The following is a 19,149-nucleotide window of genomic DNA, read 5'->3' as shown; positions in this document are numbered from 1 at the left end:
GGAAAAACACAGGTGACTTCACATGGTGGAATTGGGCCCTATAACCACTTACTAACCGCGCTATAGCCGAATGACAGCTACAGCGCTGTCCAATCACAGCTGATCACATTGTAAACACAAGCTGGTTATCAGCATTCCTTTCCTCAAGCTGATAGCGTAAGGAGAGGAGAGGAGAGCCGATAACCGGCTTGTGTAAAAGGGACATCTACACTGATAATCAGGGCACTGATAAACAGTGTCCTGATTATCAGTGCAGTCCCAACAGTGCTGCCAATCAGTGCCCACCAGTGCTGCCAATCGGTCCTCCTTATCAGTATCACCTATCAGTGCTGCCTATCAGTGCCACCTATTAGTGCACCTCAGTGCCACCTATCAGTGCCCATTAGTGCCGCCTATCAGTGCACTTCAGTGTTGCCTATTAGTGCCCAACAGTGTTTCCTATTGGTGCAGCCTCATCAGTGCAACCTATCAGTACCCATCAGTGCGGCCGCATCAGTGCAGCCTATTAGTACCCATCAGTGTGACCTCATCAGTGCAGCCTATCAGTACCCATCAGTGCAGCCTCATCAGTGCAGCCTATCAGTGCGGCCTACCAGTTCAGCCTATCAGTACCCAACAGTGCAACCTCATCAGTGCAGCCTATCAGTACCCATCAGTGCAGCCTCATAAGTGCAGCCTATCAGTACCCATCAGTGCAGCCTCATCAGTGCAGCCTATCAGTACCCATCAGTGTGGCCTCATTAGTGCAGCCTATCAGTACCCAACAGTGCAACCTCATCAGTGCAGCCTATCAGTACCCATCAGTGCAGCCTCATAAGTGCATCCTATCAGTACCCATCAGTGGGGCCTCATCAGTGCAGCCTATCAGTACCCATCAGTGCAGCCTCATCAGTGCATCCTATCAGTGCAGCCTATCAGTGCCGATCAGTGCAGCCTCATCAGTGCGGCCTCATCAGTGCAGCCTATCAGTGCCCATCAGTGCGGCCTCGTCAGTGCAGCCTATCAGTACCCATCAGTGCGGCCTCGTCAGTGCAGCCTATCAGTACCCATCAGTGCAGCCTAACAGTGCCCATTAGTGTAGGCTTATCAGTTCCCATCAGCGTAGCGCACATCAGTGAAGAAGAAAAATGACCTGTCTGCAAAATTTGAAACTATGAAAAACATTTAGTTTTGTTTCTCAAACGTTTTAGTCTTTTTTGGTTTATTTAGCAAAAAATGAAAAAAAAACCCAGTGGTAATTAAATACCACCAAAAGAAAGCTCTATCTGGGTAAAAAAAAAATGATAAAAATCTAATTTGGGTACAGTGCAGCATGAACGCGCAATTGTCATTCAAAATGTGACAGCTCTAAAAGCTAAAAATTGGCCTGGGCAGGAAGGGAGTAAAAATGCAAAGTAGGCAAGTGGTTAAAAAAAATGCCCCGGTGATGTTCGATCTCTTCCACGTTGTTCAGGTGGATCTCCACCTCTCAAATGATTGCCTACCCCTGATCTAAGGTTATGTGCGATGCATGTGCCTGGTATTCTATTGAATAGATGTATTATACCAAATGGCCAGCAGAGGGTGTTGTTTCCGACATTTACGCTTACCTGCACTTCTTACCTCCTAGCACAAGAGGGAGCAGTTCTCCTTCTCCCTATTCCGTCCCGGCCATCTCGTCTTCCCTCCTCTCTGCTCTCCCTCTCGTAGCCATTTCCTGTTCTCTCCGGCGGTGTGTTCGAGCAGCATTCCGCGGGGAAATTTTTTCTGGTTTGTAGGTGAGCGCGTGGATTCAGCGTCGGCATGGTGAGTAGTGGGGAGCCGTACACATGGTTGGTGGGGGGTGTGGGAGCCCTTAGTCACCTGTGATTGGGTATGGCGCACGGAGCATGTGACCCTCCATTCTCTGCACAGTAACAAAGCACATGGCTGATCTCATACATCTCTCACACACCTACTCTGCTACAGCCTGCTTACATCGGATCTGTAACACAGTGAAGGCTTGGCAGAGTTTCCTTTCTAAATGTAGTGTGATTTACAGCGATGTCACACTATGAATGGATTTTGTCCCCTTTGGGAAAGTTCTCCTCTCTTCCTGTCCTATACACACCGCAGGAAGTAAGAGGAGATCTTTCCTAAATAAGGCTAATCTCCAGGAACAGGTGTCCCCATTAGAAGATCTCCCCCCCCCCCCTTGTCTGGTGACAACCTTGGATTTTCCATCACTTCCTGTCTTATACAAACACCAGGAAGTACGAGATCTTTCCTAAATAAGGAAATCTCCAGCAACAAGTGTCTCTTTTAGAAGATTTCTGGTGGCCGCTCAAAAACTTGGATTTTTCCATTACTTTCTGTAGCAGAAACTGTGGTCACTAGGACAGATAGTAACGTTGTAACTAAAGACAAAGTGTTTTTTTTTTTTTTTTCAGATTTAGATAGAATCATGTGGGGTTAGGCTTTCTGTGAGGCTTTTATGCTGTCAGTATCTCTAAGACCCCTTTCACACTGGGGCGGTTTGCAGGCGTTATTGCACTAAAAATAGCGCCTGCAAACCGCCCCTAAACAGCCTCCGCTGTTTGTTCAGTGTGAAAGCCCGAGGGCTTTCACACTGAAGCGGTGCGCTGGCAGGAGAAGAAAAAATCTCCTGTCAGCCGCATCTTTGGAGCGGTGAAGGAGCGGTGTATTCACTGCTCCTGCCCATTGAAATCAATGGGACAGCGCGGCTATACCGCGGCTATACAAGGGGTTTATAACCCTTTTTCTGCCGCCAGCGGGGGGTTAAAACCGCACCGCTAGTGGCCGAATACCGCGGTAAAACAGCGCTAAAAATAGCGCTGTTTTACCGCCGACGCCTCCTACCGCCCCAGTGTGAAAGGGGCCTAATTGTCACCAGGAATGGAAGTGATGAGTCCAAAAGTAGTCACAGGACCAAGAATAGAAGGAAAATCTTCCAGTAAGGACAGTTGTTTCTGTGACATCAATGGATTTCCCTTTCCAATGGAGTCCACAGGACAGGAAGTGAATGATATTAGATGTCATTTTTTTTTTTTTTTTTTTTTTAGCCCTCCCCTATAGTTGATTCTCCGTGGTGGGGGCACAGACAGGATTCAAAGCCTGACAGGAGGGAACATTTTAGGGCCAGTTTACACCAGAACACAGTGCAAGGTTTGTGTGTGTTTCCTGCACCGTGCTCCAAATGCACTGCCTTTATGATCTGCTGCTAGTGCCAATGTAATGTTAACAGAACACCAAAGAGCATGGTGCCGCGAGTACCGTTCAATTTGGTGCAGCACGCCTTGTAAAAGTAGTACATACACTACTTTCACCACATTCCAGGGCTGCAAAATTGTGCCGCCCGGGATTTGCACAAGAACCAGCCCTTAAAGCGGTAATAAAGTCTGCTTAAGGTCGAAGTTCTGCTTGTTTGCCTCCTCCCCCCGCCTCTTTAACAATTGGCACTTATTTTTGGAGAGGGAAGCAGGTACCTGGTTTTGACAGGTACCCGCTCCCACTTCTGCCCGGATCACCTAGGCCAGTGATGGCGAACCTTGGCACCCCAGATGTTTTGGAACTACATTTCCTATGATGCTCAAATACACTGCAGAGTGCATGAGCATCATGGGAAATGTGCCATCACTGACCTAGGCTATCTGAGCAGACATTTACCCCCCGCCTCCTTCCTCTACAGCCTTCTGGGACACATCACAGGTCCCAGAACACTGCGGGATCATTCACACAATGCAGAGCGGCTTGTGCATGCGGCTTCACAGCTAGTTTCCCTTAGTAAGGGGGCCGTTAGCTGTAAAGCGTTGCTCATTTTAGCCGTGCTTTGCCGCTGTTTAAGCGGCGATTTTGCGCTACTTTTTGGCCACTAGCAGGGCGCTTTTAACCCCAAAGAAGGGGTTAAAAACTTCCATGTTGCAGCGCTTCTGAAGTGCTGCCCATTCATTGCAATGGGCAGGGGCATTTTGGGATAGCTGTATACAGCTGCTGACTTTCAATTTTTTTTGGGTGGAGACTGAAGCTTCTCTTTAAGAAAGTATAAAAATGTGCCCCTCTGCAGGTTTAAGTCATAATGTCCCTCCAGAGCTGGGCTGTCATGGGTCCCCCTTGTCCCCGGCGCTCAGATCTTAATCCGGTCTTCCTTCCTGGTTCTGAATCTTTGGCCGCTTGAATGGCCAGGCTGTGATAATGTCGCAGGTGCAGCGCTGGTCACATTACCGCTGACAGACAGGGGGGGACATTTATGACAGAGGTGACCTGTCATTCTTCAGTATACTACCACTTTAAAGGATAAGTTCAGAAAAAATGAAAAAGTAAACTAACTTCAAATATTCTGGTCACCCGTCCAGACCCTGCTGAACATAGCAGCCTTCATGCCCTGTGACGCTGTCTGTACACAGCCACAGAGTGAGTATTTATTATAATGCTCACAATGACAAGTGCTCATGGTAAGCAGAGCCATGTGAGTGTTCAGGCAAATGAGAATCGGAGCCGTACTGATTTCAAAAGTGACCGCTTCTGCGGAGGAAAAGAACCCTGTGTGCAGTTACAGGGGAGGGGTGTTAGAATAATATATAAATACAAGTGCCTTCTTTCGAATATATGTATTAACCACATACAGTTATTAGAATATTTTTTTGTAATAGCTGTCCTTTTTTAAAGTTGTATTAAACTGAAAAACAAGAACATAATACACAAGTACATGAGTATTTTCTATAGAGAGAAAGAAATGGGCAAATTTTGGTTTTGTCCACTGATTCTGTGACTTAGGTTATATGGTCTGCAGACAGTAGTACTCTGTAAATTACAGATAGTTACAGAATATCGGGTGCAGTTCTCAAAGTCGCATAGTACTGACTGCGCCTAGTCAGCTCAAAGGAAGTCCCTTGTAAGCAAAGCACTAATGTCTAATCCGAGGTCTGCTTTTTAATTACTGCAAGTTGTAAGGAAGACTTTGCTGAAAGGTTCAAAAATGTCAGTTCTTTTTAATCATAAAAGTATATTTTAGGTAGGATTAAACAAAAACAAACATTTTTAAAATATCAGTGTCAATGTGTTTTAAGTATGATAAAAAAAGCAAAATGTGCGCCATTGTTTCTGGGCCCTACTACAGGTGCAAACAACAAATAAACATGTATGTGGTATCGCTGCTATTTTGGGGCTTTTTTTTTTTCAGTTAATACGTTTTTCTTTAACAAATTTTGTAGGTTTTACAAAAAAAATAATATATAAAGATGGTACACTAAAGAGACTGCAGCATACGCTCCTTCTCCATCTATTCATGAGCAATATACACAGCTATACAATATTATAGAAATACAGTCACTTCCAAGATAATAATACTACAGTCATGTTAGGCTAGCAGTCCTAATAGTATACAAAACACCACTCGCTCCATATATTATATTCAGGGGATGCCAAGTACACTAATATCTAGTTGTGTATCTTTGGTGATAAACAAAAATCAGGACATATTCTTCACCATTTAACACCAAATAAAAGCCCAATTTGCCCGGAAAAAAACACGCTGTATAATTCCCCAAGGCTGCCGCCCTTTCCCCCCGTTGCCACATTTGAAACCTTTTGGAGGGGAGTGGGTACCTGTTTTTGACAGGTACCTGTCTCCACTTCCAGGGGAACTCCCAGCAGCAAAGGCCTCCTCTTCCACCCTGCCGCTGGGCCATTCACAAAGCGCAGCGCGCTTCGCGCATGCGCAGTAGGGGAGCCGGCTGTGAAGCCGTAAGGCTTAACTGCTGGTTCCCCTTAGAAGGAATGGTGGCAGCAGCACCCCAGTGCTGATTAAAAAAAATCAGCTGAGGTGCCAACATCATGGGATCCCTGGACAGGTAAGTGTCCTAACGTTAAAAGTCAGCAGCTACAGTATTTGTAGCTGCTGACTTTAAATTTTGTGGTGGGGGCTGGAGCGCCGATTTAAGTAGTTGCAATGATATGTACCGTTTTACTAAAAGTCAAAGTTTCGTTCAAGTATTAAGATTTGTTTTACCCTCCATCATGAAGGGGTTAATGATTAGAATGTGTTTACAGCATAGGATAGCAAAAGCCAAATAAATGTTGTAGCTATTTGTAGACACTTTATAAATGTGATGATGTTCTTACAAGTTATTTCTGGCTTTCTAGAGTTTGCCACTCAACCCAAAACCATTCCTTAATGGTCTTACTGGTAAGCCAGTAATGGTGAAACTGAAGTGGGGTATGGAGTACAAGGGATACCTGGTCTCTGTGGATGGCTACATGAACATGCAGGTAATACATTTTCTGTCAAACAATATGCTCTGTAAAATACATTTTATACTGGTGATTGCAGATCTGTAGTGCTTTCATATGCCAGTGGGGGGATAAATGATAGAAATTCTAATTCTGTTCTAGGCATTCCTCTGGTAAATATTTTCACAGTTGCCAGTTTTCTTTTATAAAATCTCAACTGATCTTTCAAGCCTTGAAATGGCTGGTGTAATAGTTGACCACACATGCAACACAATGGAAACTGCAGATCTAAATAGAAGCTAAGATGGCTACAAAGGTTGGCTGTAGTTCCATAGGAAGAATATCTACAGTGGGTGACATAAGATGCACTTAGGCATTTGAGTTGTACTTATTAGTGCCTGCACACTAACAGTACCTCCCTAATTATCTTTTTTTTTTTTTCTCCCCATTGGAAATTTAGATTATAAATGGCAATTGGTATAGAGCCCCATACAAGGGTTAAAAGAGCACTGTATTTGTGTGCATGGTGTCTGAATGCTCTTCAGCACTTAGAGCAGCATGTTGGGCTGTTTTTCCATGTTTTACCATGCTGTTCTCCTGACTGTGAACCATATTTCAGGGTATTCATGCATGGGTTTACTTACACGTTCATAAATTACAGTTCTTTTATCTCAGTTTACACAGCAATGCTACATGAGTACAGTAACATTTAATTGGGCTTTACCTTGCAGCCTGTGTATTACACAAACCTAATATGTATCATATAAGGGTACACATTGAGGAAAGGGCATAGAGCTGCGGCATAGATCCTATAGCTTATCCGTTTTTCCCAGTTGTTGCTTTTATTCATCAAGTAAAATAAATGTGATTCTTCTGGTACCTGCTACCAGAAGCTGTCGCATGAGCATATTCTTTCAAAAGGACCCTAAATTGTGAACCTTGCCGAGTACAAGTACACATGTTTATATGGTTATTTTTTCAACAGTTAACACTTCTTTCTGTTGCAGCTCGCCAATACAGAAGAGTATATTGATGGGGCATTGTCTGGACATCTTGGAGAAGTTCTAATAAGGCAAGTATCCTACTATCGCTGCTCTGATGAAATGTAAATACAGATGCCACATTATGCACGCAATTCAAGCCTTGACATGTTGGGTATCTATTTACTCTGTGCAACCTCATCTTTTATATTTTACAAAACAAATGGTAATTTATTGTGTTTGTGTGCCCCAAAATTAGTGTATTTTTTTTACAGACCTTTTATGTTTCCTAGACTTTTGCGTTAAAGGATGCTGACTTTTAATATTCGGACACTTACAGTGGATATAAAAAGTCTACACGCTCCTCTTTTAAAATGTCAGGTTTCTGCGATGAGACCGATATATAGTTTCAGAACATTTTTACATCTTTTAATGTGACCTAATAAACTGTACAACTCAATTGAAAATCAAACTGAAATCTTTTAGAGGGATGGGGAGAAGAAATTAAAAAAAATTAAATAATGTGGTTGCAGAAGTATGCACACCCTCTTATAACTGGGGATGTAGCTGTGTTCATAATTACGCAATCACATTCAAACTTGTGTTAAAAGAGAAGTATGGGTTTGGGGATTTTTTTCCTACTTGGGTGGACGCAGCATCTGTCCCCTGGAACCTCTACACTGAGAACCGAGTGATCGAACATCGCCAATGACTCGGTTCTCAGCTCCCCGAGCAGAGAGCTGCTGACTGTCAATCAGCAGCTCTCCCTCTTCCTTGCTCACTGGAGCGCTGAGCTGTGGAGGGGCGGGGAGCGGCCGGTACGCTCTTTGCTGACGTCACGGATATCAGTCCAGACACCGCCAAGTGCCTGGACTGACACCCATCTCAGTCTCTCAGAGAGCCTGAGCCAGCCACTTCCCCCCCCCCTCCACAGCTCAGCGCTCCAGTGAGCAAGGAAGAGGCAGAGCGGAGAGCTGTGGAGGGGGGCGGGGAGTGGCCGGCTCAGGCTCTCTGAGAGACTGAGATGGGTGTCAGTCCAGGCACCTGGCGGTGTCTGGACTGATATCCGTGATGTCAGCAGAGAGCGGACTTCCACTCTCTACTGAAAACGGGTCATAAGAGCGCAAAACCAGTTTGGAATAGTGCCAGAAAATGTGTAGTAAATATCCCTTGCTATCCCTAACATCGGTCCAGAAAAGAGGGTGTGAACTTATGAATCTGGATGAAATTCTGTACCACCTCGTGATCTTGTAATTACATTCTTGAATCCCTTAACAAATTAGCAATTTTTTGGGTGAGGAGATACATTTTCTGGAGTTGTCTGGCGTGAAGGTGGTACCTAGGTTGCTCCCATTTCTCATTTGGTCTAAATCTGTTTTTCAGCTTTTTTTTTTTTTTTTTTTCCCCAGTCAAGGCACCCTTTAGAATGGGGCACACCATTCTGATGGCTTGTTCACACATGTTGCATTTTTTTAAATGGACGTGAACGTACATTTGCTAGATGCATGGGGTGTCAGAATTAATGGCACCTACGTGCGACTGCAAAAGGCAGTACATTTTTGTGTGGTATGAAAAATGTGCAATTTTTTATTACCGCACTGCACCTGCTGTGAACAAGCCCTAAAATGTAGTCTGAGGCAGAGATCAGTGATCTCTGGTTGTAACTCCCCCCCCCCCCCCCAATCCCCCCCCCCCCCTCTAGCATAATTCCCTCCTAGCACGACCCCCCGCCCCCCAGCACAACAAATTCCCCTACAGGAGAGTGACAGGGGGAGAGAGTGTGGGCTGTGTTCTCTCCCTGCTCTCTCCATCCCATCTCCCCCCCCCCCCCCCCCCCCATAGCTCCCTTACCCCCTGGAGTTAACACAGATTGCGCTCAGATCTATTACCTGCACCCACCCACATTTTTTGCTGCCTGTACAGGAGCAGTTTGGGGGGGAGATGGGGGCAGTAATCAAACACTGCACATTGGGATGTGAGCGCGAGACTGTGTTAACTCCCATGCACTGCCAAAACTGCAGTGTTTATCCTCATGACACATCACAGGAAGCACCTCCATGGTTAACAGAGGACAGAATTAAAATTAGACTTGGGAAACGTAACATTAATAAATCACCGGGACCAGATGGCTTGCACCTGAGAGTACTTGGGGAACTCGGTCAAGTAATTGCCAGACCATTGTTCCTAATTTTTACTGACAGTCTACTGACTGGAATGGTACCAGCTGATTGGAGAAAAGCCAATGTAGCACCAATATTTAAAAAGGGCCCAAAATACATCCCTGAGAATTAGACCAGTTAGCCTAACATCAATAGTATGCAAACTCTTGGAGGGGATGATGAGGGACTATATACAAGATTTTACTAATGAGAACAGTATCATTAGCAGTAATCAGCATGGATTCATGAAGAATCGTTCTTGCCAAACCAATCTATTAACCTTCTATGAGGAGGTGAGTTGCCATCTAGATAAAGGATGGCACGTAGACATAGTGTATCTGGATTTTGCAAAAGCATTTGACACAGTACCCCATAAGCATTTACTGTACAAAATAAGGTCAGTTGGCATGGGCCATAGGGTGAGTACATGGATTGAAAACTGGCTACAAGGGCGAGTTCAGAGGGTGGTGATAAATGGGGAGTACTCGGAATGGTCAGGGGTGGGTAGTGGGGTCCCCCAGGGTTCTGTGCTGGGACCAATCCTGTTTAACTTGTTAATAAATGACCTGGAGGATGGGGTAAACAGTTCAATCTCTGTATTTGCAGACGATACTAAGCTAAGCAGGACAATAACTTCTCTGCAAGGATGTGGAAACCTTGCAAAATGATTTGAACAAATTATTGGAGTGGGCAACTACATGGCAAATGAAGTTCGATGTAGAAAAATGTAAATTAATGCATTTGGGTGGCAAAAATATGAATGCAATTTATACAATGGGGGGGGGGGGACCTCTGGGGGAATCCTAGGATGGAAAAGGACCTGGGGATCCTAGTAGATGATAGGCATGCAATGGCATGCAATGCCAAGCTGCTGCTAACAAAGCAAACAGAATATTGGCATGCATTAAAAAGAGGATCAACTCCAGAGATAAAACGATAATTCTTCCGCTCTACAAGACTCTTGTCCGGCCGCACCTAGAGTATGCTGTCCAGTTCTGGGCACCAGTCCTCAGGAAGGATGTACTGGAAATGGAGCGAGTACAAAGAAGGGCAAAAAAGCTAATAAAGGGTCTGGAGGATCTTAGTTATGAGGAAAGGTTGCGAGCACTGAACTTATTCTCTCTGGAGAAGAGACGCTTGAGAGGGGATATGATTTCAATATACAAATACCGTACTGGTGACCCCACAATAGGGATAAAACTTTTTTTGCGGAAGGGAGTTTTAACAAGACTTGTGGCCACTCATTAAAATTAGAAGAAAAGAGGTTTAACTTTAAACTACGTAGAGGGTTCTTTACTGTAAGAGCAGCAAGGATGTGGAATTTTCTTCCACAGGCGGTGGTCTCAGCGGGGAGCATTGATGGTTTCAAGAAACTATTAGATAAGCACCTGAATGACCACAACATACAAGGTAATACTGACATGTAATCACACACATAGGTTGGACTTGATAGACTTTTGTCTTTTTTCAACCTCACCTACTATGTAAGAGAGCATAGCTGGCAAAACCAAAAGCTTTGGTGCCGCCTGACATGTCTTTAGCAATCGATGAAGTCATTGGTTGGTAGGATGCAAGCCTACAGGCGGCCTGCACAGCTTTCTGTTTTGCTGGCAATAGTTGAGATAGCTGCAGGGAGGAGGAGAGAGCTGGTAGCAGGTGCAGGCTGCGCTCTCTCTCCTCGCAGTGCATGGAAGTTAACACAGCATAGCGCTCAGAATGGGTTGTTGCTGCAGCACCAATTTAAAATGTCATGTCCTGCATTTCCTTACACCCCCCCCCCCCCCCCTTCAAGCTACCATTATGATACCCACTGTATATACGCTGCTCCTCTACTTTAATTCATCTTTGCCATCAGGTACTGTCATTCACAGTCCCTGTCAACTTTTCTATAACTTTTCAACAAATTTTATGCTTACCGAGTCTATCTTCAATCATGGTTTCCTCCCCTTGGTGAACAAGCGCTTTCTGTAAAGGCAGCATGAAACAGAACATTACAGATTTTCTGGGTTTACTTTAAGAATAGTATGTATAAACATACTGTTTAGTCTACAAGAACAACATTTGTTGCAAACAAAATTGTGCTTTATCTGCTTTAATCAGGAGTGATGTATTTTAACAATGTCTCTTCTTGTAGGTGTAATAATGTATTGTATATACGTGGAGTAGAAGAGGAGGAAGAAGATGGCGAGATGAGAGAATAAAGCAATCTCCAAATTAGTTTTGTAAATTTTTTTTTTTTTTCTTGAAACTTCTCTTTCAAGGTTATTGTTGGACTTTTGTTTTTGTATGTTTTGTTAAAAAAATAAACAGATTTTTTTTTTTTCACACTCTTTCATATGTGCCTGCTCTCAGAAATCCACTTTCCAGAAACATTGTCTTGATTCGATAAACAATACTAAATTTAAGCTGTGTCATGCAAATAATTCTTTAAAAATCATTGCTTGCTAAGAAAAAATTGTATATAATTTTTATTTATTTTTCTTCAGTTTTATTGTATGTTCAGGCAAAATTTTTCTCCTTTTAGTTTTGGATAGAGAGGGGGAAGGGTTATAACCGGAGCCAAAGTGAGTAAAAGAATCCTACCAAGGAGGTCACTACTGCAGAACACCAAAGTTAAATAAAAAACGGAAAATTAATCTATCCATGGCAGCATGCTGGTGATAAGTAATTAGCTGACACGGGTGGGATGATGCTTAACAATAAATGTTTAATTAGAAAGGGACATTGCAGCCTGAACTGCCCTTCTTCTGAACTCAACAGTTGTGAGAGCTCCTGGATCAATATGGTAGTGTCTGAGGAAAGTATTGTGAGAAGACCAGGTGGCGGCCCTGCACACCGTCTCCAATGAAACATTAGCCCTTGCTGCCCAGGAAGTTGAGACTGCCCTTGTAGAATGAGCATTCACTCGGGATGTAGGCTCCATATTCTTCAACCTGTAGGCCTTCTGTATTAATTTTACAACCCAAGATGCCAGAGTTCTGATGGCAGCTTCTTTGCCCCTGTATTTACCGAATGGTACAATGAAAAGTCTCTCCGAGTTTCTGAAGGGTCTGGTGGCCTCTAGATAGGCCCTGAGCACTCTGGATATGTCCAGCTCGTGACAAGATTCCAAATCTGTTTTAGTAAATACTGGTAGTGCCCAAGGTTCCAAAAGGTGGCTTGGAGTTGCGACCTTAGGTTTGAACCCCCAAAGGGGAAGAATGATGTGGTCATCACCTATCCCTAAAGAGTGAAGTTCTGAAATCCTTTTGCCAGATGTAATGGCTAGCAGGAAAGCAGTCTTCAGTGTTAGGTTCCATATTGCTACTTATTACACTGGAGCAAAGGGATGGTCAGATAGGACTTCAAGGACCAGGGACAAATCCCATTTAGGAAAGGACCGGCTGACAGGTGGGCGAATCTTTAATACTCCTCTGAGGAAAGTGACTACTAAAGGTTCTTCCGCCCATCTTTTATTTGTTGCGGCAGAGATTGCTGCTACTTTGAGGGAGCTTAGACCAAGCCCCAGATCAAATCCTGTCTGGAGAAAACCTAGAATATTTGACGTAGAAGGAAGAATGTTGGGGGAGGGACTGCGCCTTTAACCACTTAAGGACCAGCTTCGTTTTGGATTTTAGGTGTTTACGTGTTTAAAACAGGTTTTTTTGCTAGAAAATTACTTAGAACCCCCAAACATTTTATATGTTTTTTTTCCTAACACCCTAGAGAATAAAATGGCGGTCGTTGCAATACTTTTTTTTGCACAGCGGTCTTATAAGCGCACTTTTAAAAAAAAAAAAATTCACTTTTTTGAATAAAAAAAATAAGACAACAGTAAAGTTAGCCCAACTTTTTTTTATATTGTGAAATATAATTTTACGCCAAGTAAATTAATACCCAACATGTAATGCTTCAAAATTGCGCCCGCTCGTGGAATGGCGTCAAACTTTTACCCTCAAAAATCTCCATAGGCGACGTTTAAAAAATTCTACAGGTTGCACGTTTTGCGTTAGAGGTGGTCTAGGGCTAGAATTATTGCTCTTGCTCTACCGGTTGCAGCGATACCTCACATGTGTGGTTTGACCACCGTTTTCATATTCGGGTGCTACTTGTGTATGCGTTCGCTTCTGCGCGCGAGCTCGTCGGGACGGGGGGGGTTAAAAAATTTTTATTATTTATTTTACATTATTTTATTTATTTTTACACTGTTTAAAAAAAAAATAAAAAATTGTATCACTTTTATTCCTATTACAAGGAATGTAAATATCCCTTGTAATAGAAAAAAGCATGACAGGACCTCTTAAATATGAGATCTGGGGTAAAAAAAAAATCAGATCTCATATTTACACTAAAATGCAATAAAAAAAAGTCATTTAAAAAAATGACATTGAAAAAAATATGCCTTTAAGAGGCGTAGGCGGAAGTGACGTTTTGACGTCGCTTCCGCCCAGCAGTGTCGTGGAGACGAGTGGGCGCCATCTTAGCCTCACTCGTCTCCAGGCACAGAAGGGAGAAGGACGCGATCGTCTCCGCCGCTACCGGCACCGGATTGCGGCGGGAGGGGTGGGGCTCTCTCCCGCCACCGATAAAAGTGATCTCGTGGCGAATCTGCCGCAGGGACCACTTTTATCAGAAAGCTGGCCGCCGCCCGAAAACGGGGATACCGGTGGTTATGGCAGCTAGCTGCTGCCATAACGATATCCACCGGCAAAGTTTGGACGTACATCGGCGTGCGGCGGTCCAGAAGTGGTGCTATTCACTAGTCCTAAGGGAGGAGTCGAGGCGGAGCTCTATCACCAGTATGCAGGCCATGGAGGCACCAGGAAAATAAGTTTTTAATGTAGAAAAATGCACCATAATGAATCAAAAAAATACAAAAGAATTCAAGTGAAAAATATTCATCCACAACTAAGTTAAAAAGACAACGTTGTCTTAGGACAGATAGCAGCGGCACTCACATCCATGCATCGTTTTTTACAGCTCTGTGCTTCTGTATTCCTGGGCAGCTAAGTGTAACAGTTTGCAAAGTTCAAGATTTATTACTGATACTATAGATAATAGTCCAATCCAAATAGATGCATAATTAAGAAGTGGTCAGTGTCAGGTTTAAAGCAGTTACAAATGAGCAACCAAAGGAGGAATGTCTGACTCGGGCTGTAACCTTGTAACAAAATTGTCTCATAAAGCATCTTACTGCTCCTGTTTATCATTTGCCTTGTTACAAAAAGGATACAGCTCCCCCAAAGATCTTTATTTTAGTCATATGAATGTTATATTCTGTTACCAAACTTCTTTATTGAAATACAACCAAATGTATAAAGTATGAGCACAACAGTCAGACCTCTATTGGCATGATATTACATCGGATTGCCTGTAGGGCCGAAATTAAAGCGTTTGTTAACCCCCCCCAAAAAAACCCACATATTCTGTTGCTTTAAAGCATTTACACAGCACAGATATGGTGCTGTATATTTTGGCCCCCTGTAACACCTAAAAAACCTGTCTGATCCTGCCAGTTTCGCCCCTCCCCTATGCAAACAGACCAAATTATGGCTGCTGAGCCCCTGACATTGTGGTCTGTTTGCGTGCCTCCGTTAGCCGCAGCCCTGCTATCCTGTGTCTGTCTTCTCTGTGCCCCCCCCCCCGCTCCATCCCTTCTCAGTGTGTCACTTAGTGACAGTGCTGGCCCATCCCCCTCCTGCTGCAGGAATAACATACACATTGGTATACTATCCGTTCTGTATGCTAATAGAGTGCCCCGCTGTCTCTGTGTTTCATTGAAAAAATACTTCCTTCACCGTATTTCATGGCGGCCCCCGGTGATCACGTGACTGGCTGTGTCTCCTCTCTCCTCGTGTCCCGCTGACGTCAGTGGGGAAACCTCGGCCCCGCCCACTGTTTCTGCGAGACAGGCAGAGAGGAGGAACAGCTGCTTACATGGTCGCCAGGAGCTGCCCTGAAATACGGTGAAGAAGGTATTTTTTAATGAATCACAGACAGGGAGGGGGGCACTCTATTAGCACTACTGTAAATGACCAAAAGTGGGTTAGCAACCACTTTAAGTAACATGTACAAAAAAAAGTACAGTAATTGATCATAGTATCATAAGGCTAATAGAACAAGGTATCTGTAAATGTATCAAAGGGTAAGTCCACCTTTTTGGGCAAGATTTTATTTTTCATAATTAGAAGCCATTTGTAATGTAATTTCTGCCCAAACTATCCCAATGTGCTTATCTCTCACTTACCTCATCTAGAGAAGCTTTGAAATTTCATCTGTTTGAAAATGTTTTTTTTTTTGCTTCCATCACTTCCTGTAGATCATGTGACATCAAGGAATCTTTGATTCCCATCATGCACTGCGGTATCACATAAAAGGGTATTATAGGGTGTGTTTACCACTCTGGACCATGCCTCCCTTATTACGATATCGCCTTCCACCCACTGTCTGTACAATCTCTTTTAAATCCACCATCAGATATCACTCAGGTGTGTCCACCTATTCCATTGTCTGGTAAATCTAAAGGAAATTGTACAATCAGATTGCATTGTGTATGGCCAGCTTTATACAAGTACATAGAAGGTAGTGGACAGAGACACTCAGCGGTCAGGCACTATTCACATCTCCCAAATGCTTTTTGGGCGTTTTGAAGCATTTTCGCTCATGCATAGGGCAGCTCATTCACTTGAAAGGTGGCCGTACATGACACAATCTGTACGATCTCCTTTAGATTTACCAAAATGATATAATAGGAGAACACTCCATCTACCCAATCACTCTGTATCCACTCAGGCAGGCCCTTGCACTATATAGAAGTTGATAGATCTAAAGGAGATTGTACAATCAGATTGTATGGTGTATAGTGAGCTTTACAGAACCCAGGACATCCTTCTCCTGTTTTCAATACTTTGGCTCTGATCCACATAGGCTGTTATCTGATTGCTCAGCGCCTGCACATTCTGCAAAATAAGGCCACTTTCACACTGGGGCAGTGGGGGTGTCCGCGGTAAAACGGCGCTATTTTTAGCGCCGCTTTACCGTTGTTTTAGTGGCGGTGTTCGCCCGCTAGCGGGGCGGTTTTAACCCCCGCTAGCGGCTGAAAAAGGGTTAAAACCGCCCGCAAAGTGCCGATACAGCGGCGCTATGCTGGCGGTATAGCCACACTGCCCTATTGATTTCAAAGTTCCAAAGATGCTGTTTGCAGTTTTTTCTCTCTCCTGCCAGCGCACCAGAGGGCTTTCACACTGGAGACACAGCAGCTGCAGTTTTAGGTCGGTTTGCAGGTGCTATTTTTAGCGCAATAGCGCCTGCAAATCGCCCCAGTGTGGAGGGGGCCTTAATGATCTATGCAAGATGAAGTTAGGGTGGAAAAAAAAAAAAAACGATCGCTGGCTGTGTATTTAGTGAGAACAGTGATTGCTTAATACATTGGAAAAACATGCACCTGCTGAGATGGGTGGGAGCTGTCTCCTGGAAGGGCAGGACAGGTGCAGGTGCAGTCGCCCCCAAAGTAGTACAGGAACCTTTCTTCTAAGTCGGAGCGACTTGCGTCGCTCCGATTAGAACGGTTCCATTGTACAGAACGGGAGGCGACTTGTCAGGCGGCTAGGTCGCCTGACAAGTCGCCCCCGTGTGAACCGGCCCTTAGGCCCCTTTCAAACTGAGGTGCTTCTAAACTGCCAGTAAAACACGGTGCTTTTGAAGAGCTTTTCAGGTGCTTTTGAATAGCTTTCAACTCATTTCAATGGAAAGGGGCATTTTTTCACCGCCCTCCTGAAAATGTGGGTCGCCCCTCCCAAAAAATGTGGGTCGCCACTCCCGAAAAATCCCCAAATTTGGGTCACCCCTCCTGAAAATGTGGATCGCCCCTCCCAAAAATCCAGATAATTAGGTCGCCCCTTCCGAAAATGTGGGTCACCCCTCCCAAAAAATCCTCAAAATTGGGTCGCCCCTCGCTAAAATGTGGGTTGCCCCTCCCGAAAAATCCACAAAATTGAGTCGCCCCTCCCAAAAATGTGGGTCGCCCGTCCCGAAAAATCCCCAAAGGTCGCCCCTCCCGAAAATGTTGGTCACCCCTCCCGAAAAATCCCCAAAATTGGATCGCCCCTCCCAAAAATGTGGGTCGCCCCTGCCGAAAAATCCCCAAAATTGGGTCACCCCTCCCAAAAATGTGGGTCGCCCCTCCCGAAAAATCCCCAAAATGTAGGTCGCCCCTCCCGAAAATGTGGGTCACCCCTCCCGAAAAATCCCCAAAATTGGATCGCCCCTCCCAAAAATGTGGGTCGCCCCTGACGAAAAATCCCCAAAATTGGATCGCCCCTCCCAAAAATGTGGGTCGCCCCTGATGAAAAATCCCCAAAATTGGGTCACCCCTCCCAAAAATGTGGGTCGCCCCTGATGAAAAATCCCCAAAATTGGGTCACCCCTCCCAAAAATGTGGGGCGCCCCTCCAGAAAAATCCCCAAATTTGGGTCACCCCTCCTGAAAATGTGGATCGCCCCTCCCAAAAATCCAGATAATTAGGTCGCCCCTTCCGAAAATGTGGGTCACCCCTCCCAAAAAATCCTCAAAATTGGGTCGCCCCTCGCTAAAATGTGGGTTGCCCCTCCCGAAAAATCCACAAAATTGAGTCGCCCCTCCCAAAAATATGGGTCGCCCCTGACGAAAAATCCCCAAATTTGGGTCGCCTCTCCCAAAAAATCCCTAAAATTAGTTCGCCTCTCCGGAAAAATCCAGAAAATGTGGTTCACCCCTTCCAAAAATGTGGGTCGCCCCTCCGAAAAATCCCCAAAATTGGGTCGCCCCTCCCGAAAAATCCCCAAAATTGGCTTGCCTCTCCGGAAAAATCCCCAAAATTGGGTCGCCCCTCCCGAAAATATGGGTTGCCCTTCCGGAAAAATCCCCAAAATTGGGTCACACCTCCCAAAAATATGGGTCGCACCTCACGAAAAGTCCCCAAAATTGGGTCGCCCCTCCCGAAAAATCCCTAAAATTAGGTCGCCCCTCCCAGAAATGTGGGCCCCCCCTCCTGAAAAATCCCCAAAATTGGGTCGCCCCTCCCAAAAAATCCCCAAAATTAGGTCGCCCCTCCCGAAAAATGCTCAAAATTAGGTCGCCCTCCCAAAAAATCCCAAAAATTTGGTTTCCCCTCCCAAAAATGTGGGTCTCCCCTCCCGAAAAATTACCAAAATTGGGTTGCCCCTCCCAAAAAATCCCCAAAATTGGGTCGCCCCTCTCAAAAATTCCCCAAAATGTGGATCGCCCACTCCAAAAATGTGGGTCGCCCCTCCCGAAAATATGTGTTGCCCATCCTGAAAAATCACGAAAATATGGGTTGCCCATTCCAAAAATGTGGGTCGCCCCTTCCAAAAATATGGGCCGTCCTTACCAAAAAATCCTTAAAATTGGGTCACCCCTGCCGAAAAATCCCCAAAATTGGGTTGCCCCTCCCGAAAAATCCTTAAAATTGGGTCACCCCTCCCGAAAAATCCCCAAAATTGGGTCGCACCTCCCGAAAATGTGGGTCGCCCCTCCCGAAAAATCCCCAAAATTGGGTCGCCCCTCCCAAAAATGTGGGTCGCCGGTCCCGAAAAATCCCCAAAGGTCGCCCCTCCCGAAAATGTTGGTCACCCCTCCCGAAAAATCCCCAAAATTGGATCGCCCCTCCCAAAAATGTGGGTCGCCCCTGCCGAAAAATCCCCAAAATTGGGTCACCCCTCCCAAAAATGTGGGTCGCCCCTCCCGAAAAATCCCCAAAATGTAGGTCGCCCCTCCCGAAAAATCCCCAAAATTGGATCGCCCCTCCCAAAAATGTGGGTCGCCCC

The 19,149-nt window shown here is 44.9% G+C and overlaps 1 protein-coding gene across 1 annotated transcript; it reads left to right on the top strand.

Annotated features, from left to right (window-relative positions):
• Positions 1–1,635: 1,635 nt before the first annotated feature.
• SNRPF (small nuclear ribonucleoprotein polypeptide F) lies at positions 1,636–11,751 on the top strand. Its single transcript, XM_073620152.1, has 4 exons — positions 1,636–1,785; positions 6,121–6,246; positions 7,215–7,279; positions 11,481–11,751. Exons 1-4 carry the CDS (start codon positions 1,783–1,785, stop codon positions 11,545–11,547), a joined length of 261 nt encoding a protein of 86 aa, XP_073476253.1. The 5' UTR covers positions 1,636–1,782; the 3' UTR covers positions 11,548–11,751.
• Positions 11,752–19,149: the final 7,398 nt, after the last annotated feature.

This window comes from Aquarana catesbeiana, linkage group LG03 (assembly GCF_042186555.1).
Source record: "Aquarana catesbeiana isolate 2022-GZ linkage group LG03, ASM4218655v1, whole genome shotgun sequence".
Classification (NCBI taxonomy): Eukaryota; Metazoa; Chordata; class Amphibia; order Anura; family Ranidae; genus Aquarana; species Aquarana catesbeiana.
This window is presented reverse-complemented; position numbering and strand designations above follow the sequence as displayed.